At 54.8% G+C, this 22,585-nt stretch overlaps 9 protein-coding genes across 9 annotated transcripts; 5 read left to right on the top strand and 4 right to left on the bottom strand.

Annotated features, from left to right (window-relative positions):
* Positions 1–340: 340 nt before the first annotated feature.
* PG986_000798 (uncharacterized protein) lies at positions 341–809 on the top strand (the record flags this gene model as incomplete). Its single annotated transcript, XM_066837020.1, has 2 exons — positions 341–353; positions 400–809. The coding sequence occupies 2 exons, from the start codon at positions 341–343 to the stop codon at positions 807–809; spliced, it is 423 nt and encodes a 140-aa protein (XP_066705913.1).
* A 1,008-nt stretch (positions 810–1,817) lies between these two features.
* PG986_000797 (uncharacterized protein) lies at positions 1,818–3,026 on the bottom strand (the record flags this gene model as incomplete). The annotated part of the gene is made up of 1 exon (XM_066837019.1): positions 1,818–3,026. The coding sequence occupies one exon, from the start codon at positions 3,024–3,026 to the stop codon at positions 1,818–1,820; it is 1,209 nt and encodes a 402-aa protein (XP_066705912.1).
* Positions 3,027–5,261: 2,235 nt separating this feature from the next.
* Positions 5,262–7,777, top strand: PG986_000796 (uncharacterized protein; the record flags this gene model as incomplete). Its single annotated transcript, XM_066837018.1, has 3 exons — positions 5,262–5,468; positions 5,528–6,133; positions 6,248–7,777. The coding sequence occupies 3 exons, from the start codon at positions 5,262–5,264 to the stop codon at positions 7,775–7,777; spliced, it is 2,343 nt and encodes a 780-aa protein (XP_066705911.1).
* A 1,405-nt stretch (positions 7,778–9,182) lies between these two features.
* PG986_000795 (uncharacterized protein) lies at positions 9,183–10,100 on the top strand (the record flags this gene model as incomplete). The annotated part of the gene is given in 3 exon segments (XM_066837017.1): positions 9,183–9,211; positions 9,277–9,514; positions 9,534–10,100. 3 exon segments carry the CDS (start codon positions 9,183–9,185, stop codon positions 10,098–10,100), a joined length of 834 nt encoding a protein of 277 aa, XP_066705910.1.
* Positions 10,101–10,963: 863 nt separating this feature from the next.
* PG986_000794 (uncharacterized protein) lies at positions 10,964–12,659 on the top strand (the record flags this gene model as incomplete). Its single annotated transcript, XM_066837016.1, has 2 exons — positions 10,964–11,105; positions 11,158–12,659. 2 exons carry the CDS (start codon positions 10,964–10,966, stop codon positions 12,657–12,659), a joined length of 1,644 nt encoding a protein of 547 aa, XP_066705909.1.
* A 592-nt stretch (positions 12,660–13,251) lies between these two features.
* On the bottom strand, positions 13,252–14,548 carry PG986_000793 (uncharacterized protein; the record flags this gene model as incomplete). The annotated part of the gene is made up of 2 exons (XM_066837015.1): positions 13,252–13,588; positions 14,532–14,548. The coding sequence occupies 2 exons, from the start codon at positions 14,546–14,548 to the stop codon at positions 13,252–13,254; spliced, it is 354 nt and encodes a 117-aa protein (XP_066705908.1).
* Positions 14,549–15,013: 465 nt separating this feature from the next.
* On the bottom strand, positions 15,014–16,106 carry PG986_000792 (kynureninase; the record flags this gene model as incomplete). The annotated part of the gene is made up of 2 exons (XM_066837014.1): positions 15,014–15,940; positions 15,996–16,106. The coding sequence occupies 2 exons, from the start codon at positions 16,104–16,106 to the stop codon at positions 15,014–15,016; spliced, it is 1,038 nt and encodes a 345-aa protein (XP_066705907.1).
* Positions 16,107–16,846: 740 nt separating this feature from the next.
* On the bottom strand, positions 16,847–17,716 carry PG986_000791 (Amino acid/polyamine transporter I; the record flags this gene model as incomplete). The annotated part of the gene is made up of 1 exon (XM_066837013.1): positions 16,847–17,716. One exon carries the CDS (start codon positions 17,714–17,716, stop codon positions 16,847–16,849), a length of 870 nt encoding a protein of 289 aa, XP_066705906.1.
* A 1,714-nt stretch (positions 17,717–19,430) lies between these two features.
* On the top strand, positions 19,431–20,021 carry PG986_000790 (uncharacterized protein; the record flags this gene model as incomplete). The annotated part of the gene is made up of 2 exons (XM_066837012.1): positions 19,431–19,528; positions 19,568–20,021. 2 exons carry the CDS (start codon positions 19,431–19,433, stop codon positions 20,019–20,021), a joined length of 552 nt encoding a protein of 183 aa, XP_066705905.1.
* Between the last annotated feature and the right edge of the window lie 2,564 nt (positions 20,022–22,585).

Genomic DNA, 22,585 nt, shown 5'->3' with positions numbered 1-22,585 from the left:
CGTCAACCTGGATTTGAAGTATTGGGGGGGGCACCGTCTGCATGTACCTTACCAGACTTGCTGAACAAGTACCTACATATTTCCTACCTCCTAAACACCGACATCTACCACGACAACTCGCAGCGGACAGCTCCCCGCCCCCAGCGACCTAAAGTCCGAAAAGAACAGAAGAACGGTGGTATTTCGGTCGATATTGATTGAGGGATGGGCATGTGGCACCGGCGCCGGCGCCTACCGCGCCGAGCCTCTGGGCGTTACCAAAGGACTGCGCTGGGACGGTGAATCGCGTTTGACTGACGATCGGAAGAACCCGTACGCCTAGAATAGCCGAGTCGGCGCAATGGGTGTGCCCGGTTGGTAAATTGTCTGGGGGCGTGACAATATTGACTGGACTGACAGGCAATATCAACAAGGTCGGTGTGTCTGGACATAGTGGTCCCCGGCGAAGGCCCCCCCCCGCACCACAAATTCTGGCCTGGGCGGTGTTGGTTGCGTTTGGTTGCGTCGCGCGCTGGAGGGGATCGACCTATCTACCGATCGGAATCGCTCTCCTACCTCTCCCCGGCTGGCTTTACCAGAGCCGTGGAATTGGTGTGAGCAAGTTTCCCAAGCTCGCGGGTCCCTCTACCTCGGGATGTCGCTCCAAAGCCTGGCCGGGTGCTACCTACCTTACAGACCTGATCGCTGTCCGGCTCTTGCAGCCGGGTCGATCTCAGGTCAAGGATGGCATGTCCTTCCTTACCTCCGGGGATGAACGACCAGACCAACGTCACCGGACTTTGTACTGGTACTTTCCATCTCCCGACTAGCCGAGAAAGAAACTCGCTTACCTTCGGAAATCAGACGACCAACCAATATATTAAGCCTCCGGGAAATCGCCCGAAACGGGCTATGGCGAGAGGCGCAAGCAACCGCAAGGTAACAACCACACCTGGCCGCGTTGCAGAGGTACTGTAGACTACTTCCCCATGGAGAAGTCGCAACAGTCCCATCACGTCGCCTCCATACCAAGGCCGTTACAGACGCGAACGAGGTTCCATCTACACCTGATATCCCTGCACAGGGGACGCATTAGAGCAGCATCCCATGAGAGGCCCGTTGAATAAATTTTCACTAGAGAAAATAAGCTATTAGTAGCCGGGTCGATGCGAACGACCGTCTGGTACCTTTTTTCAACTACACTCCGTGTCTAGAAGCAGGGACGGGTATCGAGATACCTACCGTGACTTGAACAATCTATCAGGGCTGGCTGTATTTTGCATACGTGCATGGAGGAACTGACTCATGAACATGATGCTGTCCTGACCGAGGTGGCATCTTCCAGGCTTCGGCCGCTTGCACCGCGATAAACTTTGTTTCCTAACCGTTGCAATGAATGGTCTAGATTCTATACGATACTCGGTCTGGCGAGACCGATGTTCTGATAGCACCACAGAGATGTCACGCCAGCGCTCCTTGGTTGGTCTCACGATGTGTCGGCAAGGGCATAATCACAACAGGAATAAACAAACGAGGCATATGTATTTCGACTTGTATTGTTAAGTCTCACTGTAATTCAATTCCAGCAGCCGTAGCTATACAAGTGGCAAAACATGAAATGATGTATGTGCCTCCTTCCAACAATTTGCCACTGCAAGATATTCCCCAAACTCCTTCTCCAAATGCCAAATGGGTATCGAAAGAATCAACCAAACGCCTCCCAATAGTATCGCCCACGTGAGACCAACGCCCGATCGACCCAGACTCCAGATCGTCCTTCCTGTACCGTACCTATCCAACAGATAACTTCCTCCGCCGTATCTGACCGATACCCCTCTTCACGAGCCACCCCAGGGCCCACGGGTGGCGTTTCCGGGCTTCTCCCAACCGGTGCAGGCTTGAGGGCCAAACTCGACCTGCGACTTCTCCTTTTCTAGTTCGTGCCACGCCCGGATGCCGGCTTCGTAGTCCGAAGACTTGTCACTCTCGGCACGGGCCATGAAGTGCACCATGGGATAGGCTTGCTGCACCTCTTCTGCCTGGTCGTCGATGTCACTGTCGGAGTCGTCGGAGTCGTAGTAGTCGTGGCAAGCACCAGGCACCACGGGGCGGTCGTCGACGTCGACGTCCGCATCCAGGCCCATGAGCTCGGGGACGAGGGGAGGTAGAGGCTCCTCCTCCTCGGCATCGTAGCCCGTTTTGCGGTAGAGGTCGGGGGAGGCCCAGCGGGCCGCGCGGCGGCACTGGAGACGCAGGTTGCGCTCGCGGCGGCTGCCGTCCTGGTCGGGCAGCGGCCGCGTGTAGCTGTCGAAGAAGCCGTTGAGGTAGGTGTACTGCCATCCTTCCTGGCATTGCTCGAGGACGACCTCGCGGGCTGGCGACTCCTCGAGCCAGTTGACTTGGACGAGGGCCCGGAGGCGAGCGAAGGAGTCGACGTAGGCGTAGGGCTGGTCCCGGCGGCCGCGGTTGATGCTGTGGATGGTGGCCTGGAGGAGCGCCGGCAGCGTGGGCACGTAGGTCTCCGGGATGTACCGGATGATGGACCGTTCGTCGGTGGGGTCCTCCAGTTCGGCCTTCTCAAAGAGCTGGAAGGTCGGCTTGATCTGGATGAAGGATTTGGCGTCGATCTTGAGACCATAGGCCTCCTCGGTCCAGAGTCGTAGATACTTGCACCATTGGCCGCCCCGGAAGACGTTCCGCTTGAAGAGAAGACAGGCATCCCGGCGGCGGCACTCGGTGTTGCGGTAGCCGCTTTGGATGCGGGTCTTGCTGCTTATCTCGGTCCAGCTGTTGGTGATGGCCAGGACGGCCTTGAGCTTCTCGAGAGTAGAGGCCCGGACCAAGAGGTCGACGGTGGTGGGATCCTCCCATTTGACGTTCATGGCAAAGGTTGCTGCCTCGCCGACCATGATTAAGGGGTGTTTGAGTTTGAAGAGGTGGGCGGCCACGGCGTAGAGACTGCGGATGGACGCCTTGACTGGCTCCCAGGATTCGTGCTTGTTGAGGCAGAAGTGCTCCTTCTGGTGAAAGGCCCGAGAAGAAGACATGATGAGAAAATGTCGTGTGTGTTTGAAGTATGTGGATGTAGTGAGTGTGAGGTTGAAAGTGTATCACTGGAGTGAGGCTTGGAGATCTCCAATTGAAGTGCGTGCCAACCAGATGTAAGATGGTATAGAATGGTTGTGGATGGAATCCACTTGTTTCTTGGGTCTCAATAAGTCAAAGGCGTTGAGTGGAGAATGATGGTGGGCAGAGGATAGAGAAGGATGCTCGACAGAGTCAAGATATAGATGTCAAGTGAAGAGTTGGTCTAAACTGGGTCTCAAGAAGAGGGCTCAATATAATCAGAAGAGAATGGGATGATGAATCAGTCAGAAGAATCAGAAGTTCGGGCACGCAGGGAAAGACAGCCCTTATATATGAATTCCAGATAGAGTTTGGCCCTTTCTCCGGGCCTCAGCATGACTGCAGCCTGATCATTGAACTATGGTCGAGTATTCAGAGTTTTATACGCATAGGGCCTCTTCGGTCAATCAGAGGCGGACAGACGTTGTGTACCATGGTGCCGGTAATGCTAAACCCATACGAACAGGCACCCGATGCGTAAACGACGGCACACTTCGGGCCAGCCAGGGCAGCACGAGGAGGAATTGCCCTTTTTCACGCGAGAAGAGTCACCTTTCGAATCACGCAGCCCTAGATAGAAGCACGTTTTTTCTTCTTCAGTCAACCTAGCTTTCCACGGGGAAAGAGCCAGATCATACATCCCTTTTTGCTCTGGCCAAGGTTCCATCCGTGACCATGGCCAGGAATGCAGGAAGCTGACATATTCAGTGGCATATCTCATAGCAATTGCTTGGTTTGTGAAACTGCAATTGCAATCGATGGTCCCTTTGGTCTAGGCAACTTCCCTTGGCATCGCTGTGAAAACCGTTCGTAACCGTTGGATCCAGAAAGTGTATTTAGTATTGAGTCAGTAAATTCGAAATGCCAAACTTTAAAGGGTCAACTTGAAACACAGTAACAATAGGAGGTCAACTGACATCCCGGCCCGGTAACTATTAGGAGGCGGCCTGAACAACTCGATTAATTCCATATCCGCAACGACCAAAGCCATGGTCGAAACTCCTCGCTCTGATCAGCCATCCCGAACTCCTCTACCACGCATATTGAGGTATCGTAGCCTTAGAAACAGACCCCACACAGCCTCGGAACAGGTGGACAAAGGCAAATCCACCCGAGCCGCAAAATATCGAAACCTAACTCCATTGCTTCAGGGCGTTCTCTCGAGCGGCTGATGTCCGATTTGTTAGTGATTATGCCGACGAACAAGATGCTGATTACTGACCTTTCATGCACTGTTCAATGGTTGCTTTTGTATCGTCTGTCCTGGTCTTTTTGTCTTGCTTCAGGTCGAAGGAGAACGTCGATGATGAGCCCCGGCTTACGCTGGCGGAACTGCCAGACCCTTGCGAGGAAACCTGGGAAGCTACGCTGCTGATAGGAGAAGGCATGACGATGTTCAGTAGAAACAAGAACAGCTAGAATGTCTGGATGCGTGTTTGGGAAGACGAAATCTGTGCTGTCGTGGCCTCGGAGTGGATCAAATTGAGTGTTGTTCGAGTTCGTGAGGCTGACTTGTATAGTACGGAGCAGACACCTCGCCTTTTACATACTCGAAAGCCCAGGCATCCACTACACACATGGCCGGGGTAGTCGAATTGCCATTGCAGTGCGTACGACGCATAGGCTGTTGACGTGTACAGCTTGTCCGGCCAGTGACCGGGCTGGCGTATGAAATCTGCGTGTCGTAGGGGTGGGCCAATCCCTGAGCGCCGATGATAAGTCAGGCCGTTCCGCATTCGTCACGCCGGTCATGATACATTATCCCGGAACGAACTAGTTGCGCCGTTCAGATACGCAAGACCCATACGCGGCATACCGCAAAGAGCCTAGGCATCCCAAGATGTGGGGAGCGAGGACGACGACCCATCATGCTTACTCGCGCTTAGCCCCATCGAGGTATATTCCGAAGTCCGAGATCATGAAATCTGGCCAATGAGGTCACGGCAGCGTCGGAGTCAACTTCGGCGTTCTTTCTCGGTCCCAGCCATGCTTACCTCTATTCTCCCCATCACCTCGTGTATCGGCATGGATAAGATCGCTCTCCTGTTCTCGGACTCATCAAGTATATTCATATGCCGTCATACGCCCTGCTCAAGCATACTAAGCAAGTGCGTTTCAAAAACGGCGCAACTGAATCAGAATTCCGCATGCCGACCATGGATCACGCACCCGGCGGTCAGGTCATCCAGCTGCAACAGACAAGCCAAACTCTTATAGGCAAATACCGTCGGAATCGCAAACTGCAGTCTTGCGAGCCATGCCGCAAATCCAAATTGGCGTGCGATCACAGTGTCCCTTGCGGTCGGTGTATCAGGAGACGATGCGTGGACAAGTGCTTCTACCATCCGAACCCTCTCACACGTGTAAGTGCCTGCATTCCGTAGCCATTGGCTCCGAGGTTTATACCGAGCCCTGCGTGTAGTCGGTGTTCGAATACATTGATGAATGGCTTCGAGAAGCTAATGCAACACAGAACCGGCATACTGCATCGCAAGCAGGCTCGGCACCAGCTGATTCGCCATCATATTCTGCCGGAAGCCCACGAGGGCTTGTGCGGTCGATAAAACCGCCGCAAGGCACAAAGCTCGCGGGCCCCGTGCGACCTGTGTGCAGGGAAGCACCAGTCGTCCACCGCGCTTCTTCGGCGCCGCCATTACACCATGACTATGGCCATGAGGTTGTCCGCAGCGAGAAGCAGAGCTTCCTTGGCTCGACATCGTTGACTTCCATGTTGACAGAGGACCTGGAGAAACTGGGGGTACCCTCGGTGGATTTGCAGACATTCTCCGCCCAGAGCGTAGCCATTTCCTATGACCGCATGACCAAAGGATGTGAAGTCCTTGCTTTCCTCAAGAACGACTCGATGGTCAACCAGTTCATCAACTGCTTTTATGGCAACTGGGAAGGCGATGTTGCTTTCTGCGTACAGCCGATCATGAAGATGTGGCTCATGGAGCTCTGGCGCTTTCACGGCGGCGTCTTGAAGAGCCAGAACCCCGACAAGATCCGACAACTCTGCGAGCTTATCGTGAGTGAGCCCCTTTTCTTTTTGGTCCTAGACACATATCGGTAGTAAGTGACTGGTGCTCGACGGCGCTGAAAGCTTCGAGTGATATCCGCTGACCATTCCACGGCACTGCAGTGGCGCAATACCCAATCTCCGTTGTCATATAACGGCAAGACTCTGCTGAAACAGTGGATACAGTTGTCGACCGGAGTGAACCTTCGATGGGATGTCATCGGGTTGATTGCTTGCTATGTGGCATCCGCAGCGGCGGCAGGAGATACCTCGAAGAAACTCCTCGAAGAGTATCAAACCACTCGAGAAGCCGTCATGTGTTCCATGGTCGACATTGCAGCCACTTGCCTCACGTTTTGTCGCGAGTGCGAAATCCTGGACGATACGTTCCTTTGGCTCGCGGCGGAGTACTACGCCCTCATCGGCTTCGTGAAAGGCGAAGTCAGCTCGGCGGTGTACCGGGCGGGGGCTGAGCTGGCCAGTACATTCCTGGCCATGGGACTGCACCAAGATATTCGAGCCAGCACGAGCGTGCCGCCTTTCCTGGCCCAGCTCCGAAAGCAGGCGCGAATGGTCACGTACAGCGCAGAGATCTCAGTATCCGCGTTCCTTGGCCGGCCGCCCCGCCTGTCATACCGCTACATCAACCTTGACACCGGGTACGACTTCACGAGCGACGAGGTCCTCGCAGACGAAAGCGAGTTCGCGGCCAATGTGTCTAAACTACTCGAGGGCGGCTATAACTCGGATGGCCGCATTCGACCCATTACCTTCTGGAAGGTTTGGATACCCTTTGCGATCCTACGGGAGCAGATCCTGGAGCTGGCGCTTGGGGACCTGCCTGCCCACGAGGTGCGTATGCGAGCAGATGAGATCCAGCAGAAAACCAAGGAGCAATGGACCAAGGTACCGGCCATCTATGCGAGATGCAGAGACGAAGAGTTGCTCGTAGGTGCCAAAAAGACGGGGATAACTTTGCACGGCCATATTATTCGACAGGGGACACGGGCCAACGAGTTTCTTCTCCAGCGTGTGCTCTTCCAGAAGGCCGGAGCGAGCGTAGAAGGGCTCATCAAAGTCGCGCAGCAGATGTTCAAGGATCTCATACGTATGAGCGAAGACCCGGAGCTGATCAAGATTTCGTCGATCAACACCAACCACATGGTGGCCATTCACGGTCTGCGCTGCGCTGCGGTCCTGGCCATTGAGCTGCTGCGACAGGAACAGCTGCCGGTGTACCCCAAGGAGCCGTTGCTGCCGCGGAGCCAAACCATCCAGGACCTCTCCGTGTTCGTGTCTAGGCTAGACCTGATCCTCAAAGTTGAGCTGCTGCAGGGCATGCTGCCCATGTGCGAGCAAGGCCGGAAAGTGCTGACGCGCATCCTCGACAAGATCCTCAGCCCGCCGAATGCGGCCGATCGACTGTGTCAGTCATGTTGTCACGCGGGCGGCCACCAACAGGCGCATCAACAGTCGGAGCTGGACGGGTTCCAGCAGGGGATGGTGTCAAACGATGGGAACGACGATTTGGGCCACACCTCGTTCACGGTGATGGATGATTTCAACTTTGCGATTGACGCGCCGTACCTTGGACCCGATCACGACTTCAGGCAATGGCTGGAGAACATGGATTGGACGCAGACGCTACCTTAAGGTTAGCGTGGCGTAGGCTGGGGGGACTGCGTTCCAGGTGGCTAGGTTGGGGGACGGACTGTGGCGCTCTGGGCAGACGTCATTGGACTTATTGGACCTTGCAAGCGCAATAACTGCCAAGGTCCAAAGGTTGGCGGTGCGATGGAGAGACAGCACATCGCGTTTGCAACGTCATTTGCATAACCTACACAGCAGTTTCACTTGATAAACTGGCGGTGCCTCTGTTGCGAAAGGCTCTGGACTCTGCTTCTTTTCTCCAACAACAGAAAAACCCCAACACTGCGAAGTGAAAACCAATTCACTACACACAACAAACTCTCCATTGTAAGCCAATTGCATCTCTTACATGAGGGTTTCGATCAGATTGCTAACGGGCAATGAACGAAAAAGCCTAGACACCCGACATACATCTTTACCGCTCCATTCAATATGCCCTTCTTCTGGTCCAAAGGCATCGGTGGCCGACACTTCGGTACTTCGGTCCATGCAGGCCGAGATGGCGTCCACCGCGGACCGTGGCGATTCAGCTTCGGCAAATTCAACTGCTTCAAGGCACACTAAGCCTGCCGGCCCTCTTCCTACGACATCGACGGGAGCTCGAAGCAGACCTCGAGACTGGCAGGCACGACTGCGACCACGATCACGAGTGTAGGGCTACAGCTGGAGTTGGTGGGGAGTTTCTATGGATGCAACAAGCGACGAGAGCAACGAGAACCTGTTCTATTTTTGTTTTCTTGATACCATACATGCACAGCGGAGTTTTCGACCTTTCCATAATATAAACTGATTGGGAATCCATTTTCGACCGATTTTCTTGTTCTGCTCTCGCCCGCCGATGTCTGACTGCAACAGAGACTACAAAGCGCGAAAGCGTCACGCAGGGGTTCACTAGGTAGGCGGGTGGCAGTGTCGTGTTAACTGGGGCTGGCTGCTGAAGCTGTCTTCAACTCCGCAACAATCCAACCAGAAAGCGAACGGTTCTGCAACATGTTTATGCCATCGCTATTCATTATTATAATAGCACTTGGTGCGGCTGCCGGCATTTCCGATAGTCCCAATTGCCCAGCCGATGGAATCTTCCAAGCCAAGATCTCGGATTGGAATGGCCTGTCCACTGCGGGAGCCGTGCATGATCAGCTTATCGCCTGCCGAGACACCATTAAACACTTGGACCTTGATGTTTACTTTAGCAGGTTGCTCCGGGCCCGACCGCTGGAACTTTCCTTCCCTTTCGCAGGTGGCAACGGTGGCAAGGAACAGCAACAGCAAGGAAACTATTCCCTCCCTGAAGCTCGATGGCTACAAGCTCATCCAGAGCGGTAGATTTTGGAGGTGGTGGGCGCTGTGGTGGTCGACACCCCGTGAGCGGCTGGAACTGCGCAACTTAGACCTGTGGCTCGAAGCCATGGACTGGGGCGCACTGGGGCGCCTCGAGTTCGCCGAGGGGGCCCCAGCATCATGTTGACGTTGGCGCCCGGCATCTAACGAGCCGTCTCAAGGAGCTTGCCGTTGGGGCCGGGGCGCGATGAGCCCCGCCACGCTGTGGTCAGACTATTCACTGCGGCGCTGCCGCGAGATGTGCGGCTCGAGAACCTGGTGTGGACCGACCCTAGCTGGGACCCCGCAGCCCTGGGCCCCATCCTGGACCGCCACGGCCCGTCGCTGCGACGCCTCAAAACATGGTCTCACGAGCCGTGGTACTCCGGGTCCTTTGACCCGGCCCAAGCGGCGCTCAACGTGTCGCAGATCGATCCAGCGCATTGACGACGGTGCCCCGAGCCTGGATCATTTGACGCTCAAGGTCTACCGGAGCGACAACGACGATAACTGGCCATGGGATGTTTCCGAGGCGGTCGCGTCGGCCCCACAGCTAGTCACGGCCGACATCTGGCTCGACTTTGGCCTTCGCGGACATGTAAAACCGAAAAATACCGGCGGCCGTCTTAACCTGACGTCGGCATCGGACATCTTCCGGCACACGATGCAGAAGAAAGTAGGCCCGGTCGAGTTGGACCGGCTGACCTTCTGGGTCGGCGACTGGGAGAGGGCATGGGATAGGCCTATTTACGAGCAGAGTTGGGTCGAAGGTCCGAAGGTAAGAGTCGACTGTAATGTTCTTCGTCAAGACGACGACGAGTCGCGCACGGGAACCTTGGAAGGCATGTGTAGATTCACTGCCCACCAAAAGGGCGGCTGGGTATTCGTCGATGAGGAGCTCGGGCTCGATGCGGATGGGCTGCCGTATAGACTGCCATATACTATCGCGACATGGACGGAAGCGGAACAGGAAGTCCTCCACTTGCAAGGGGAGATGGCGCCGTGATACTGCTACACGGGCGAGGTGTAACCAACCACAACTATGTTGAGTTCGGATCGTTGGCGGTGTCCCAAGGGGCAGGACAGCTTGTGCCCCTTACCGCTTTACAGAGGTGCTTCTCTGAACTAGCGATACGAGACGAGGCGAGACGAGACGAGACTCAATTGTGGCTTTGGGCCGATTCTCGTGCTCCAATCACGGGGCGCGCCCACCCTTTTGCTACACGGGCTGCCCGGCGATTTCTGTGGTTGAGCAACCCACCTCCGTCTCCGCTTAGGGGTAAAAATAGCACCCCGGCACGGTTAGGCCCGAGGGGCCCAAGGATCCGGCACTCATTTGCCGAGTTGTCACTCCTCGACCCCTGGTGCCGTTTGTAATTCAAGGGGCCGTATTGGCTCGTGTTGCAGGGTTCTGGATCGGATAGATCCCAGGGTCGGGAGTCTAGCCTCGACTCTATCAGCTATTACTCCGCCTCCAGGCCCTCTTCCGCTCAGAAGTGCGGCCTTCACGAGCTTCTGCAAGCAGAAACCCACCCACATACATGAAGTAGCAATGCCAAGTCCCCCCCGGTCGCATCGATACGAGAATCCGCGGCCCGCACTGCAAGCTTTGCTGCGTTCAAACAGCTCCGGAGATTACTTCCTTTTTCAATCTCGACATTCTTGCGATCTCCTTATAAGAGTCGGAGGGGCCGCCGTGAAGATGTTGCGACCATTACTTTTAATCAATCATCCACTTGCGCATCTCAGATCGCATCCTGTCGTTTATTTATTCGGACCTTGATCCGAACGTTTTTTTTTTTTTTTTTTTCAACCGGGTTCCGAAACCAATTGGCCTGGAATTACAATCGCTACTAGAAACCCGCAAATATGAGGTCGACCACGATAACATCATACGCCATCGCCGGCGCCCATCTCGCCAGTGCCGCTTTCGTATGGCCGTCAAAGTACGACTATCTCGAAGATCTGTACAGTCTGCAAGCCGGCGCCATCAGACATGGCTTCATCGACAGTGAGTAGCAATCCTTGACCGCGATAAAAGCCCGCTAACAGGCTCCACTCAGACGTGAGCCCCTGCTCCTTCAACGAGAACACCAAGGGCCGCCAGGACGCTGCCGCTTGGGTACGCACCGCGTACCATGATGCTGCGACGCATGATGCGGCGGCGGGAACGGGCGGCCTCGACGCCTCGATCCTGTTCGAGACCGACCGGGCCGAGAACCCGGGCACGGCGTTCAACGAGACGTTCGGCTTCTTCTCGGCGCACTACAACGCCGACGTGTCGTTTGCGGACCTGATCGCGTTGGGCCTCGTCACGGCGACGACCAGCTGCGGCGGGCCCAAGGTGCCCTTCCGCATGGGCCGCATCGACGCCACCGAGGCGGGCGTCCCGGGCGTGCCGGAGCCGCAGCAGGACCTCGATAAGCACAAGGCCATCTTCGCCAAGGCCGGCTTCAACACCGAGGACATGATAGCCATGGTCGCCTGCGGCCACACGCTCGGCGGTGTGCACCACGAGGACTTCCCCGACATGAACGAGAACGCCAATAAGGGCGAGACGTCGCGCTTCGAGGGCAACGACAACGAGCACCCCTACCAGTTCGACAACGCCATCGCGACGCAGTACCTCGACGGCTCGACCGAGAACCCGCTCGTCGTCGGCCACAACGACACCACCAACTCGGACAAGCGCATCTTCGGCGCCGACGGCAACAAGACCATGAACGCCCTCAAGGACCCGGCCCAGTTCAAGACCATGTGCGCCGACATCTTTGCGCGCATGATCGACAGCGTGCCCGCCGGCGTCGAGCTGACCGAGCCCCTCGAGTCCTTCGACATGAAGCCCTACATCACCACGCTCGCGCTCAACAGCAACGGCACCCTCGACTTCGCCGGCCGCATCCGCGTGCGCGTGACCGAGGGCGTCACGGACCGGGACCCCGAGGACCTCGCCGTGCGCCTCGCCTACACCAGCCGCGACGGCGCCAACAACGGCACCATTGAGACGCAGCCCGAGCGCCTCAATGGCGGCCGGTCCATGGGTCTCTTCAACGAGGCCTTCAAGTGGTTCAACTTCGAGACGCAGCTCGACGCCAGCACCGGCATCCGCGGCTTCACCATCGAGCTCACCAAGCCCTCGACGGGCGCCGCCACCGTCTTCGACAACGAGGGCACCGGCCTCTACCCCGTGCAGGACGCCATCCTGTACCAGAAGGCGCAGTCGTGCATGGACACCACCACGCCCACCAAGCCCTTCCCCTTCACCGTGACGGCGGCCGTGCGCAAGGACCAGACCGCGGGCGCCAAGACCGCCATGGAGCTCGCGTTCCGCACGCCGCGCCAGGGTGTCGTCATCGACAAGCTGGAGAAGAAGATGTTCGCGCTCGAGCGCTCCGACAAGAAGACGCCCAGCGACGAGTACGTCCTGTACGAGCTGCAGATGCCGCTCGCCGCCTCCAGCTGGAGCACCACGATGGACCTGGTGCTGGGCGAGGGCGAGGGCGAGAAGCGGGTCACGCACCTGACCACGACCGAGCTGGCTGGTGTCGCTTGCAAGCCCCTGTAGATATACAAAAAGGATATATGACATAATCGCATATGGTTATAGACGAATAATGAAATATTGAATAACAGCACCATAGACATTTCAACTTGATGTGACCGCTCGGCACGCCCAGCTTCTTGTTCTAAAGGGAAGGATAATGACGTGATGGGGTATTGCAAGTGAGCTTCAACTTGCTACTTAGCAGCATACAGCTCTGTGATATAAAGCCTCTTGCGGCGCAATACTACCACATACGACCATATCCTGCTGAATACTAGGGATCCCGTCCGCTCTCCCATATATAAGCAGCAGAGAGCCGAATTAGTACTAGGGTCGGTGACGACCTGGGAATCCTCGGTGTTGTATGTTTTGCTTTTGCCTTTTCGATATGCTGTCTCGTTTTGCTGATGCAGAATAGATTGCTATGTAATTGGCTTGGCGAGGAGAGACTGACAACAGCCCAAGAAGCATACTGAATACAATCATCTAGTTCCCCAGTACCAAGTTCCATGAATCAGCTCTGGAGGAGGATTGATGCCAACAAGGAAACCCGACCCTTCGGCATAGCATGCGTCATTTTGGCATTCTTCGTCATTGGCTATCGCCGCATTTCTCATGAGGAACTCATGGAAATCAGCGCGGACTTCGGAACCGAGATCATCAAACACGTCATCTCGGAAGCGAACTTGAAAACCAGGGGTGGTATTGGATGTTCGCGATAGCCTACCACTGTGTTTAGCTTGCCGGCGTTGTTGAAGGCGTTCAACATGGCCCCAAACCCCAAGAAGTCCTCGAACCCAGCTTCAACGTAGAATAGCCGCCGGTGGTCATCAGCCCCTGGCGCCGACGGGGCCGCCTTTCGGACCCCGGGCCGTGCCAGGATCTTGGGCCCGTCGTATCTGGGCTTGCGGTCGTCGACGATAGTACCCGGGATGTGTAGCTCTTCGGGGCTGGAATGGCCGAAAAGAACCACGTGGGCCTTTCTGGAGTAGGTTTGGGGGGGTCGATGGCAGACCCATCACGGTGGATTCCAGCCGTTTTCTCTTCGTCGCCTGCCTCAACGTCTAACTACACACAATTGTCGCACCAAGGGCCATGCAGTAGTTGATGGCGGATTTTGCTGTGTTTTGATGTGCGTTTTATTACTGAGGCCCCTTTACCTATACTGGCGGACATTGGGTTCGAATCCCGGCGTTTTTAGTTTTGTGGAGAAAACGGCTTGACCTCGACACATCTTTGCAGGTGTTTTTCGTTCATGAGTCTATTACAATGCGTACCTGGATAGTGTGAGATTGCGGGGACCAGTCTGGCTCTACGAACTCATTTTTCTTGAAGCAATGTATCTATACTCACGAACAAATTGGGAAAAGATCGCCACGGCTGACCACGTATTATTATCTGCGTATAACCCTTATAAGTCGCATGTCACTAATTCGAGGGCGTATTTCGTAATACTCGTAAGCCAACAAGTTTCGCGAAAGCTCTAATCTCGGGACCTTGTCTCGGATGGGCACGACAGTAATGCCACGGGGAAGCTCTCGAAGGTATACGGCCAGTCGCTGGGCAGAGGTATCGACGAGTTTGTATATTTGGATCCATACGGTGCAATCCGCCTCATCGGTACCATTCAGCAGAGCGATCACTGGCAGAGACCACAGGTCAATCGAGGTTGACTCAAGACAACGGTGATGACACCGCAAATGTAAGCAAACGTGGGAGCACCTAGCGGGGTCCTTTAACCAAGAGCCATGTTAGCACGAGGACCCCTAAAAGGGGGTGTTCGGATTTCGGCTTGGACAACCCGCTCAGGATCGCTCCCAGCACGCTCAAGCATGTCCGCAATATCAAAGGCGTAGAGCTTCATCGCAACCTGCAAAGATCCACCCGAGTCACGGAAAGCGTCCAGGCATGTCGGTCAGATGCGAAGGGAGGCCGAGATGAACTTATTTACGGCTTGGTGCTACTTCTGTCGGATGGCTTGGATGATGCCGCCGCCGTCGAGGTACACACACGAGGTGCCTCCCACGGACCGGTCTGGTCCCATGGTGACCGATGATCCCATGACGCGACAGGAGTTCGTGCCCGCCACCAGGAATGGCAATTCTACCCAATATGGGGCTGGGCAATAAATAAGTAAGCTTTGTTTGTGGCGACGAAAATAAGTTCCAGTGACATGCCACTTTGATAGGCCTGTGGAGATCCATACAGGCTGCGGCTTAAAGTTATACAAACCCACAGGCCAGTCAAATCCTCCTTGCGCGCGCCCTTTGTATAGATAGATGTCGCTATGGGGGCAGAGATAATGATCCCATGTATACATGAACTCATCTATTCAGAATTATGAGAATAATGGTGGCACAATCTATCTATCACATCTAGGCGGTCTTGTTTCCATTCGCGGTTAACAACGCCGACTCAAAGGCTTGTACGAAAGCCACGCAGTCGCTGAAAGTGTTGTACAGAGGAGCAGGGGCAACGCGGATGACGTCCGGCTTTCGCTCATCCACAATGACTCCGGCTCGCTCGAGCTCCTTCATAGTGACCGAGAGCAAGCCGTCTGCAAGCAAAAGGCTCAACTGGGCGCCTCGTCGCTCCGGCTCCGTGGGCGTGATGATGCGGAAAAGCTTTCTGGCATCCTGCGACATGGACTCGAGGCAATGTTGTAGGAATGTGGTAAGCTGCTTGGACTTTTCTCGGAGGGCGGGCACGCCCCCTGCGAGCTCGAAGACCTCCAGGGAAGCAGTCAAACTCGTAATGTCGAGAATGCTGGGGTTGCTGAGCTGGAAACCGGCCGCCCCTTTCACCGGATGAAACTTGGTTTCCATGGCGAACCGTGTGCCCTTGTCGTTCCCCCACCAGCCAGAAAGCCGTTTTCCGTAGCCACGCTCGGGTGTATCGTCGGTAATCGTTGTTGTTACCAGGCTGTTCCGGGAGTTGATGAACATTCCACCAATGCAGCCGGGCCCACCGTTGAGGTATTTGTAGGTGCACCAAGCTGCAGCATCTACGTCCCAGTCGCGAAGCGACAGAGGCACGTTACCGACGGCGTGGGCGAGATCCCAGATGATGAAGATGCCCCGCTCGCGAGCGAAGGCTGTGATGGTTGGGATGTCGAGGAGCTGACCAGTGTAGTATTGAACACCGGGGAGGAGTATTAAGGCTGTGTCTGAGGCATGCTCTGCTATCAACGAGGTAATTTCGTCAGTCGTCAAGACATTGTCCTCAGAAGACGGAGACTGGACAGTAACCATGGACGTTTCTGGCGACAGGCCATGGTGTTGGATCTGGCTAAGTACCGCAAACTGCAAACGCCGATGTTAGTCGCAAATAGGGATAAGGGTCATTTGGGCCACGTACATGGTCGCTGGGAAATGCCTTGCGCTCGAGGATGATTTTGTGCTTGCCGTTGGGATCCGGGTTATAGAAGGCTGTCATCAAGAGATGGAGGTTGGCCGTCAACGTTTGCATCACGGCAACTTCCGACACATCCGCCCCCACAATCGGGGCCATTAGTTGTGCTCCCTTCTCATCCGCATGTAGCCAGGTAGGCAATGGCGAATCGTCAAGGGGTTTAAAGTGGCCCTGGACACCCTGTGTTCCCCCATGTGTCTAGGTATTGCTTGATGCGCGTGGATGTCCTCTTGGGCTGGAGTCCAAGCGAGTTGCCGCAGAGATAGGTGCATGGCACCTGGTCTTCTTGTGGGCTCACGGCATGCGAGTCTGAGGAAGACGGTTAGCACGAGAGATAGATTATGCAGGTGCTAAAGGTAAGTAGACCGACCTTGTGTGGCTAGCGTCTGTCGTTTGATATCAGCCTTGGTAGGTATGACGAACTCGTCCCTCAAGGAACGGAGTTGGTCCTCCCTGTCTAGTACCTCGGCTTGAGCCGAGAGATCGAGCGGCTGAGACATGGGGGATGACGTTGGTCGGGGGAGAGACAGGGACAAGGTCACACCACAAGCAAGTCTTATGGTCGCAGTGAAACGGGGTAGGAGGGCAGGTAGTCGAGATAAGCAATTGTCCGAATATTGGGATCTGAGATGGCGACGTCGGCTAGCTGCGGGCGGATGCTTGAGACGAGATGAAACCCCGCCTTCAAGTCGCATCGCCTTTCGCTTTAGGCCAGATCGAGTAGGTGGGGTATAAATTCTTGGTCAATTTACTAGCAGTCTCCCTAAGTACCTACTCATCACTTAAAGTCCCCTCACTCACACACCTAAACTATGTCGCTCACGTCCTTCTTCTTCTGTTTGGCTTCTCCCGGGAACCCTCTGCTTCTTCTGCCGGTAGTACCAGAGCGCCGACGTGATCAGAGTCGTCGGCACAGCCCAGGCCCAGTATATCCAGAAGTTGTTGGACACGGTCCAGCCTGTGTCAGTGTCAAACTTGAAAAACGACATGCTGAAGATGCTGGAAATGAAGGTGGGCGGCAGGAAGGCCAGAGTCAGCATGGAAGTCGTCTTCATGGCTGCGCTGTCCTCCTTGGCAGCCTTGCCGATGGCCACCGACACCCCGGAGTCGTACTGCGTCACCATGTGGAACGCAAGCTGGATTTCATTCTGAAGCCTCTTCTCGTTCGCCTTTGATCGCCAGCGCAGGCCCTTGAGGAGCTGCTGAGAGAACAACAGGCGCCCGTGCACCGTCTGCCAGCCCTCGTCGTCTCGCACCTCGGTCTTGACAGACTTGTGCAGCGACAGCATCCCATCCATGGTCTCGATCGCGACATCGAGGGTTTCCGTGACGTGCACAGCGTGGCGCGAAATGTCGTGCAGAAAGCGGTATGGCGGTTCCGGCTTCTCCTGTGGCGCCTCCTTCTCTACCGCCCTGATGTAGTCTCGGATTGCCATGACGGCTACATCTTCAATGCGTACAACCTCGTCCATCAACTTGGTATATGCCCAGGAAGGATTCCGCCTGTACTCCGTTCCCAAGGGGGAAAATGATGCGGCGATACGCTCGGACAAAGATGGATGGGCATCAAATACGAGGACTGAGAGCTGGTTCGACGATGCTACCCAGTGCGTGAAGATGTTCACTTTCAGCCATTCGTACTGCGCGGCCTGGCCCACCAGCTTCATCTCAAAGTACGCCCAAGTATCTGCTACATGTCAGAAACCGTGCGCGGCTTGTTCTCCGTCCTGGGCCTACTGATACTCAAGAGGCCAGCAGCATCTCGTTTTGCCTCGCAACCGAAATAGCCATTGGAGCTCTTGCAATGGTCCGTCCACCAAAGGTCTGGCATTCCGAAGGCCTGTTGGAGCGTATGCCGGCAGCGCTCACAGCCGCGCATCCTAATGGCGCTCGCGAACCTAGCTCGATCAGCAAGGTGAAAATGCAGGCATCCAATTGCGACTTACAGGATACACACGGAGGAACCTCGAGAGAACAAGCAAGAGTCATGAAGGGCATTTTCATGCAACTCCTGAGATTTTATCTGGCGGCGCAAAGCCGGCTGAGTGCAACCAATAGTATCCGATCCCTGCTGTTGCTGTGCCCAGTGCAGGATAGTGATGTCCGAGATGCTCAGACAGCGCTCAGCGGACATGCTGCTCGTAAGTTTACCGGACATATTGGCAAGCCGGTTTGCTTCAAAGTTACTGCAAGAATGTGGTGAAGGGCAATAAGTATTGCTGCTCTCTGTGCTTACGGCGACAAGGCATGATCAAGAACCAGTCCGCTCCAAATCCTGGGGCGAAGCACCTCCAAGGCGCCAGGCAACCCACAAGGCCAACTACAGCTCCTGAGGCGCAGCAGTATGCTGTATATTCGGCACCTGTGAAGAGGAAAAACGCCACAACCAATCAGGTCAGTGTTTCAATATTTCCTTGGTAGGCATTATGGTTCAAATCATCACGTTTTGTCTGGTCACTCCCATATTCCAACAGAAGGTCATACTGTATTGCGTGGCACGCGTGGAATGTGCTTCAAAGAAGACATTATTACATTTTATGAATTCAACGCCTACTATTCACATAACTATAGGTCATGAGACTATGGAAAAAATTGGAGGAATTACTTGGATCGTAGCAAGCCAATCGGGATCCAATGAAAGGGCCGAGAAGAAAGCAAACATGGATTGGTAGCAGGGATTACCGACTGCGCCTCGAACACTACGTCCCTTGACCTGATATATCCCTTTCGTTGTCGGCTTTCATCCCAGATTTCGGTAGAGGTGGTTGCATTTGAGTACAGAAAAGAAGAATCTCAAGGATTCCAGGCCAATATAATTGTACTTGACATAATCTCCCTGGATGAAAGGTTCCAGCGAGACGCACCCGCTCTTTGCGTTGATGGAAGACCACTCGATTTGGAGAGCGGCCGTTACTATGAAATCGATGGACTACTTCTTTCGGATAAAATTGTTGAACTCGAGAGCAAACGCCTTGCACAAAGTCGGGATACGCATATCCTCGGCCAGGACAACGTCTTCCTCGGGCTGTCTTCCCTCAATACGCTCAGGTAGCCCGGCAATGCAATATTACCTTTGAAGTAGATACTGCTCTCCCTCTCAGGAAAGTTTCGAGTTCGTGCTACCCACCGCAGCCAGTCTGGCATACCACAATAAACCAGCCCTAAGCTTGCTACTTGCTGCTGCCGGACTAGCTACCAACACATTAGGAGCTTCTGAAGAGTTTATCAGTGGAGTCCGGCACAACTCCTATCGTACGGGATTTGTCTTATGTTTTCTGCGGTATGGACCGGGCGCGAGCCTTGGCGTTGGGATACTACTTCGTTGGGCCATACAAATGAAGAACATGGATTATCTCCGGAGGATTCTGTACGCACCCCAGCATGGATTCGCTAAATAGGACATTTGAAGAGGTGACTACTGTGGAGGATAGTGCTTCCCAGCCTGAGTTGACGAGGATAGGCCATGCCATTCGAGATCGGTCAGTGCGGTAAACTATTCACAAAGACTTACCACGCAGTGACGGCGATGTTACGGGCCTCAAACTCCTGCTCCACCACAAGGCAGATGCTGACGTCAAAAACGAGGAAGCTCTTCTGGCGGCTATCCGTCAAGGTGAAGTGGAAGTGCTCGACGTTTTGCCCTTTACCAAAATCACCAAGGAAGAGCCGAAGTGGAGAGACCGGCGGATGAAGACAACACGGCTACTGACTCCTTACACGGACCGGAACTGGAAATCGAAGAGCCAGAAGACGTCATTACCCATCGCACTGGACCAAGGGATCGATAGTCAAGTTACCACGGAACTGAGTGGGGATCGTGGCAAGAGCACGCATGAGAGATACTTGATCAAGGATAGCCGGAAGGCTACTGCGGCCTGCCATAGGAGTTGGCTAAATTATGGAAGAAGGAGTTGGCGGAGACGTCAGAAGCATGGTCAGCGGAAATGTATGGGCCTGGTCCCGAAGGCATGATGTAGTATACACATATACTATTAGTTAAATATTGTAGATGGAGACCTTTGATCGAGACCCATGGCAACGCAATGCACTGCCGATGAATAATTCAACATGCTAAGCTAGCCATGGCGTTGGTGATGATGGTAGTTGTGATAGTGGTTATAGCTCACTTGCTATTACATACTATGGCTACTTTCAGCCCCTGGAGAGTGGCAGTTGGCTACACACCCTGGCTCCCGAGGTACTTACAGGCATTGCAATTGCCAATTGTATCTTCGGGGACTTGAGCGAGTTCTTAAACGGGCTCATGTGGCGTGCTTACAACGCCTGAGTTGCACCGCATCACGCGTGCTATTCATGATTCTACGCGCTTACTTGGGCACAACAGGTCGCAGTTTGCACACACCGACGAGGCCAGTCTTATTCCTTCTGTACCCAAGTCCTTCCCGTTATACAGGCTTCTGCCATCCCCCAGGCGTGAGTGTGTTGGCGGCTGACATGGATTGTCGGCATTAGTCAGACCACCACTGCATCTCGCCGCATGTCACCGGCAATGCATTTCCTCAGAGAAGAGCCTGGCGTGATGCAGGAAGTTGTCGACAGAGGCCATGAGCGGTTGACAAATCGAGCACGACACTATGTAGGGCATGGTGCGCCCAACTGCCGTCCAGGTAGAATGCAGAGCCGGCCCCGTCACGGACCCCGTACGCGCACACGGCGCGCATCGAGCCGCATGCCCCGGCTCTTGGGAGCATACATGCACAGCTCGATGTATGCGATGCATCGCCATAATCGCAGCAGATTGACCAAGCCATAATACTGACGAGGGAAGCGCTGCGGAGGGAGAAGGCCCGGTGCCTGATGATCAATTATGCAGCTGGTTGCGCAAGCCTGGGAGGTATTGGACTCCACGCAGATCGTTGACCTGTGCTCCTGTGCTCCTGTGCTCTGATGCTCCCGCTCCCTCGCTGGTGGATAGGATGGCCGCCGTCGCCATAGACACGACCTGGAAAGCTGGGTAGCAGGACCGACAAACATTGAGCTGTCACACTCTCCGGGCTCGAACGGACTGATCAGATGAGAGCGGAGGCTTCTCGGGTGCGTCCGGTATCACTTTCCGCTTTGCGACAGGGGAGAAACTGCTCCTAAAGAAGCAAAAGCGCACGAAAATTGAGGCAGCGGAAGGGACGAGCACGAACAACGAAAGAGGACAATGCCGCGTACCTGTAGATGCGTAGTACATGGCCCACGGTGTTTGCTTTTTCTCGTGCTGGGCCCCTCCCTGGCGTGGTGTTGCATGAGAGAATGTCATCGCCGGCTTACCCGATTGACAAATAAGCAACATCCTAATGCTTCTTTTCGTCCGTTGTCGATATGCCATCTTCGGCATAGCTTGTCTGATAATTCTGTAGCCGGGTTGTGCATCTCGGGGCAGTCATCTGATGTATCTAGCTTCAGGTTACAGCTAGAGTTCCGTTCTGATGTTCTTCATGTTGGTTTTACCAGGAGCAGTGCTCTGCGGCAGTGGGTTTCAACGCATTCTGTCACGGAGTTTGGGTTACGGAAATTGGCTTGGCGGGGCTTCCGCACACGTAACGCAAGACTGCGAACGTTAAACTCCAGTTGCAGAGGGCTGTGACAGTGCGCTCGAACGCTACAGCGCCGATCGAGATTTACACAACACACACGGGATACTGTACCCAGACGAGGTACACGAGCGACGGGGTTTGGACCAGCAGGCATATTGTTGACAATTGATCTTTTTTCTTCTTTTCCTTTTACGATTCACCCCCCCTGAATAAACGTCTGCACAGAGAACCTTGCCGGGCTTTGAGCATGCAGTGCAGGGCAGCAGCCTCTAGCCGGCTGCTAGCAGGCCGTCCAGTACGTACCTTGGAATACTCCCAGATCAATTGATCGATCAAATTGGCTGTTTGATGCTCTCCCTCCAACCAGGCCTACCCGAGCCTGAGCCGCCGCTGCGACGCTAACCTGCCTGGATGGAACCTGCCGAACCCCAAATTCGATGCATTGCTGGGATTACGACGACATGGAGGACAAGGCGTGCTTCAAAGCCTCAACTCTCCAACTGCGAAAACTGCAATTGCCTACCCCGGACCCGCTGCAGTGTTACCGAGGGCTCCCGTTCCGATCGTTGCTCTTGGTCTCTCTCTGGTCGCTGCGCTGTTTTTTTTTCTTTTCTCACGCAATTTCGTGGTAATATTCTGCCACGCTCGTGACGTGTAGCCCGTGGTTCTGATGGGGTAACTATTACCCCCATTTTACTTGATCGCAAGGGGCAGAGCAGACGCTTAGCGACCACGAGGCCACTCGATTCGACGCCAACAGGCCCAACTCGCTCTACCAAGCACGGCCAACCCGCTTCTGACCGCCGTGAGAAAAAAAGACTTCCTCGTGGCTCCCCCATGGGGTCGGCGGACTATGCTATTACCAAATTTTACCAATTCTTAGCAAATCTAAATGTGCTGGCTACTCCACGATGGTTTGCAATTTGCTAATAGGAGCTGGGTTTCCATGGGCCAGTCTGTAATCGCGGGGAAGGTGGATGCCAGGAGATG

Source organism: Apiospora aurea, assembly GCF_038362705.1.
Source record: "Apiospora aurea strain CBS 24483 chromosome Unknown utg000001l_segment0_segment0, whole genome shotgun sequence".
Taxonomy (NCBI): domain Eukaryota; kingdom Fungi; phylum Ascomycota; class Sordariomycetes; order Amphisphaeriales; family Apiosporaceae; genus Apiospora; species Apiospora aurea.
Note: the sequence above shows the minus strand (reverse complement) of the source record. Positions and strands in the feature narration are given on the sequence as shown.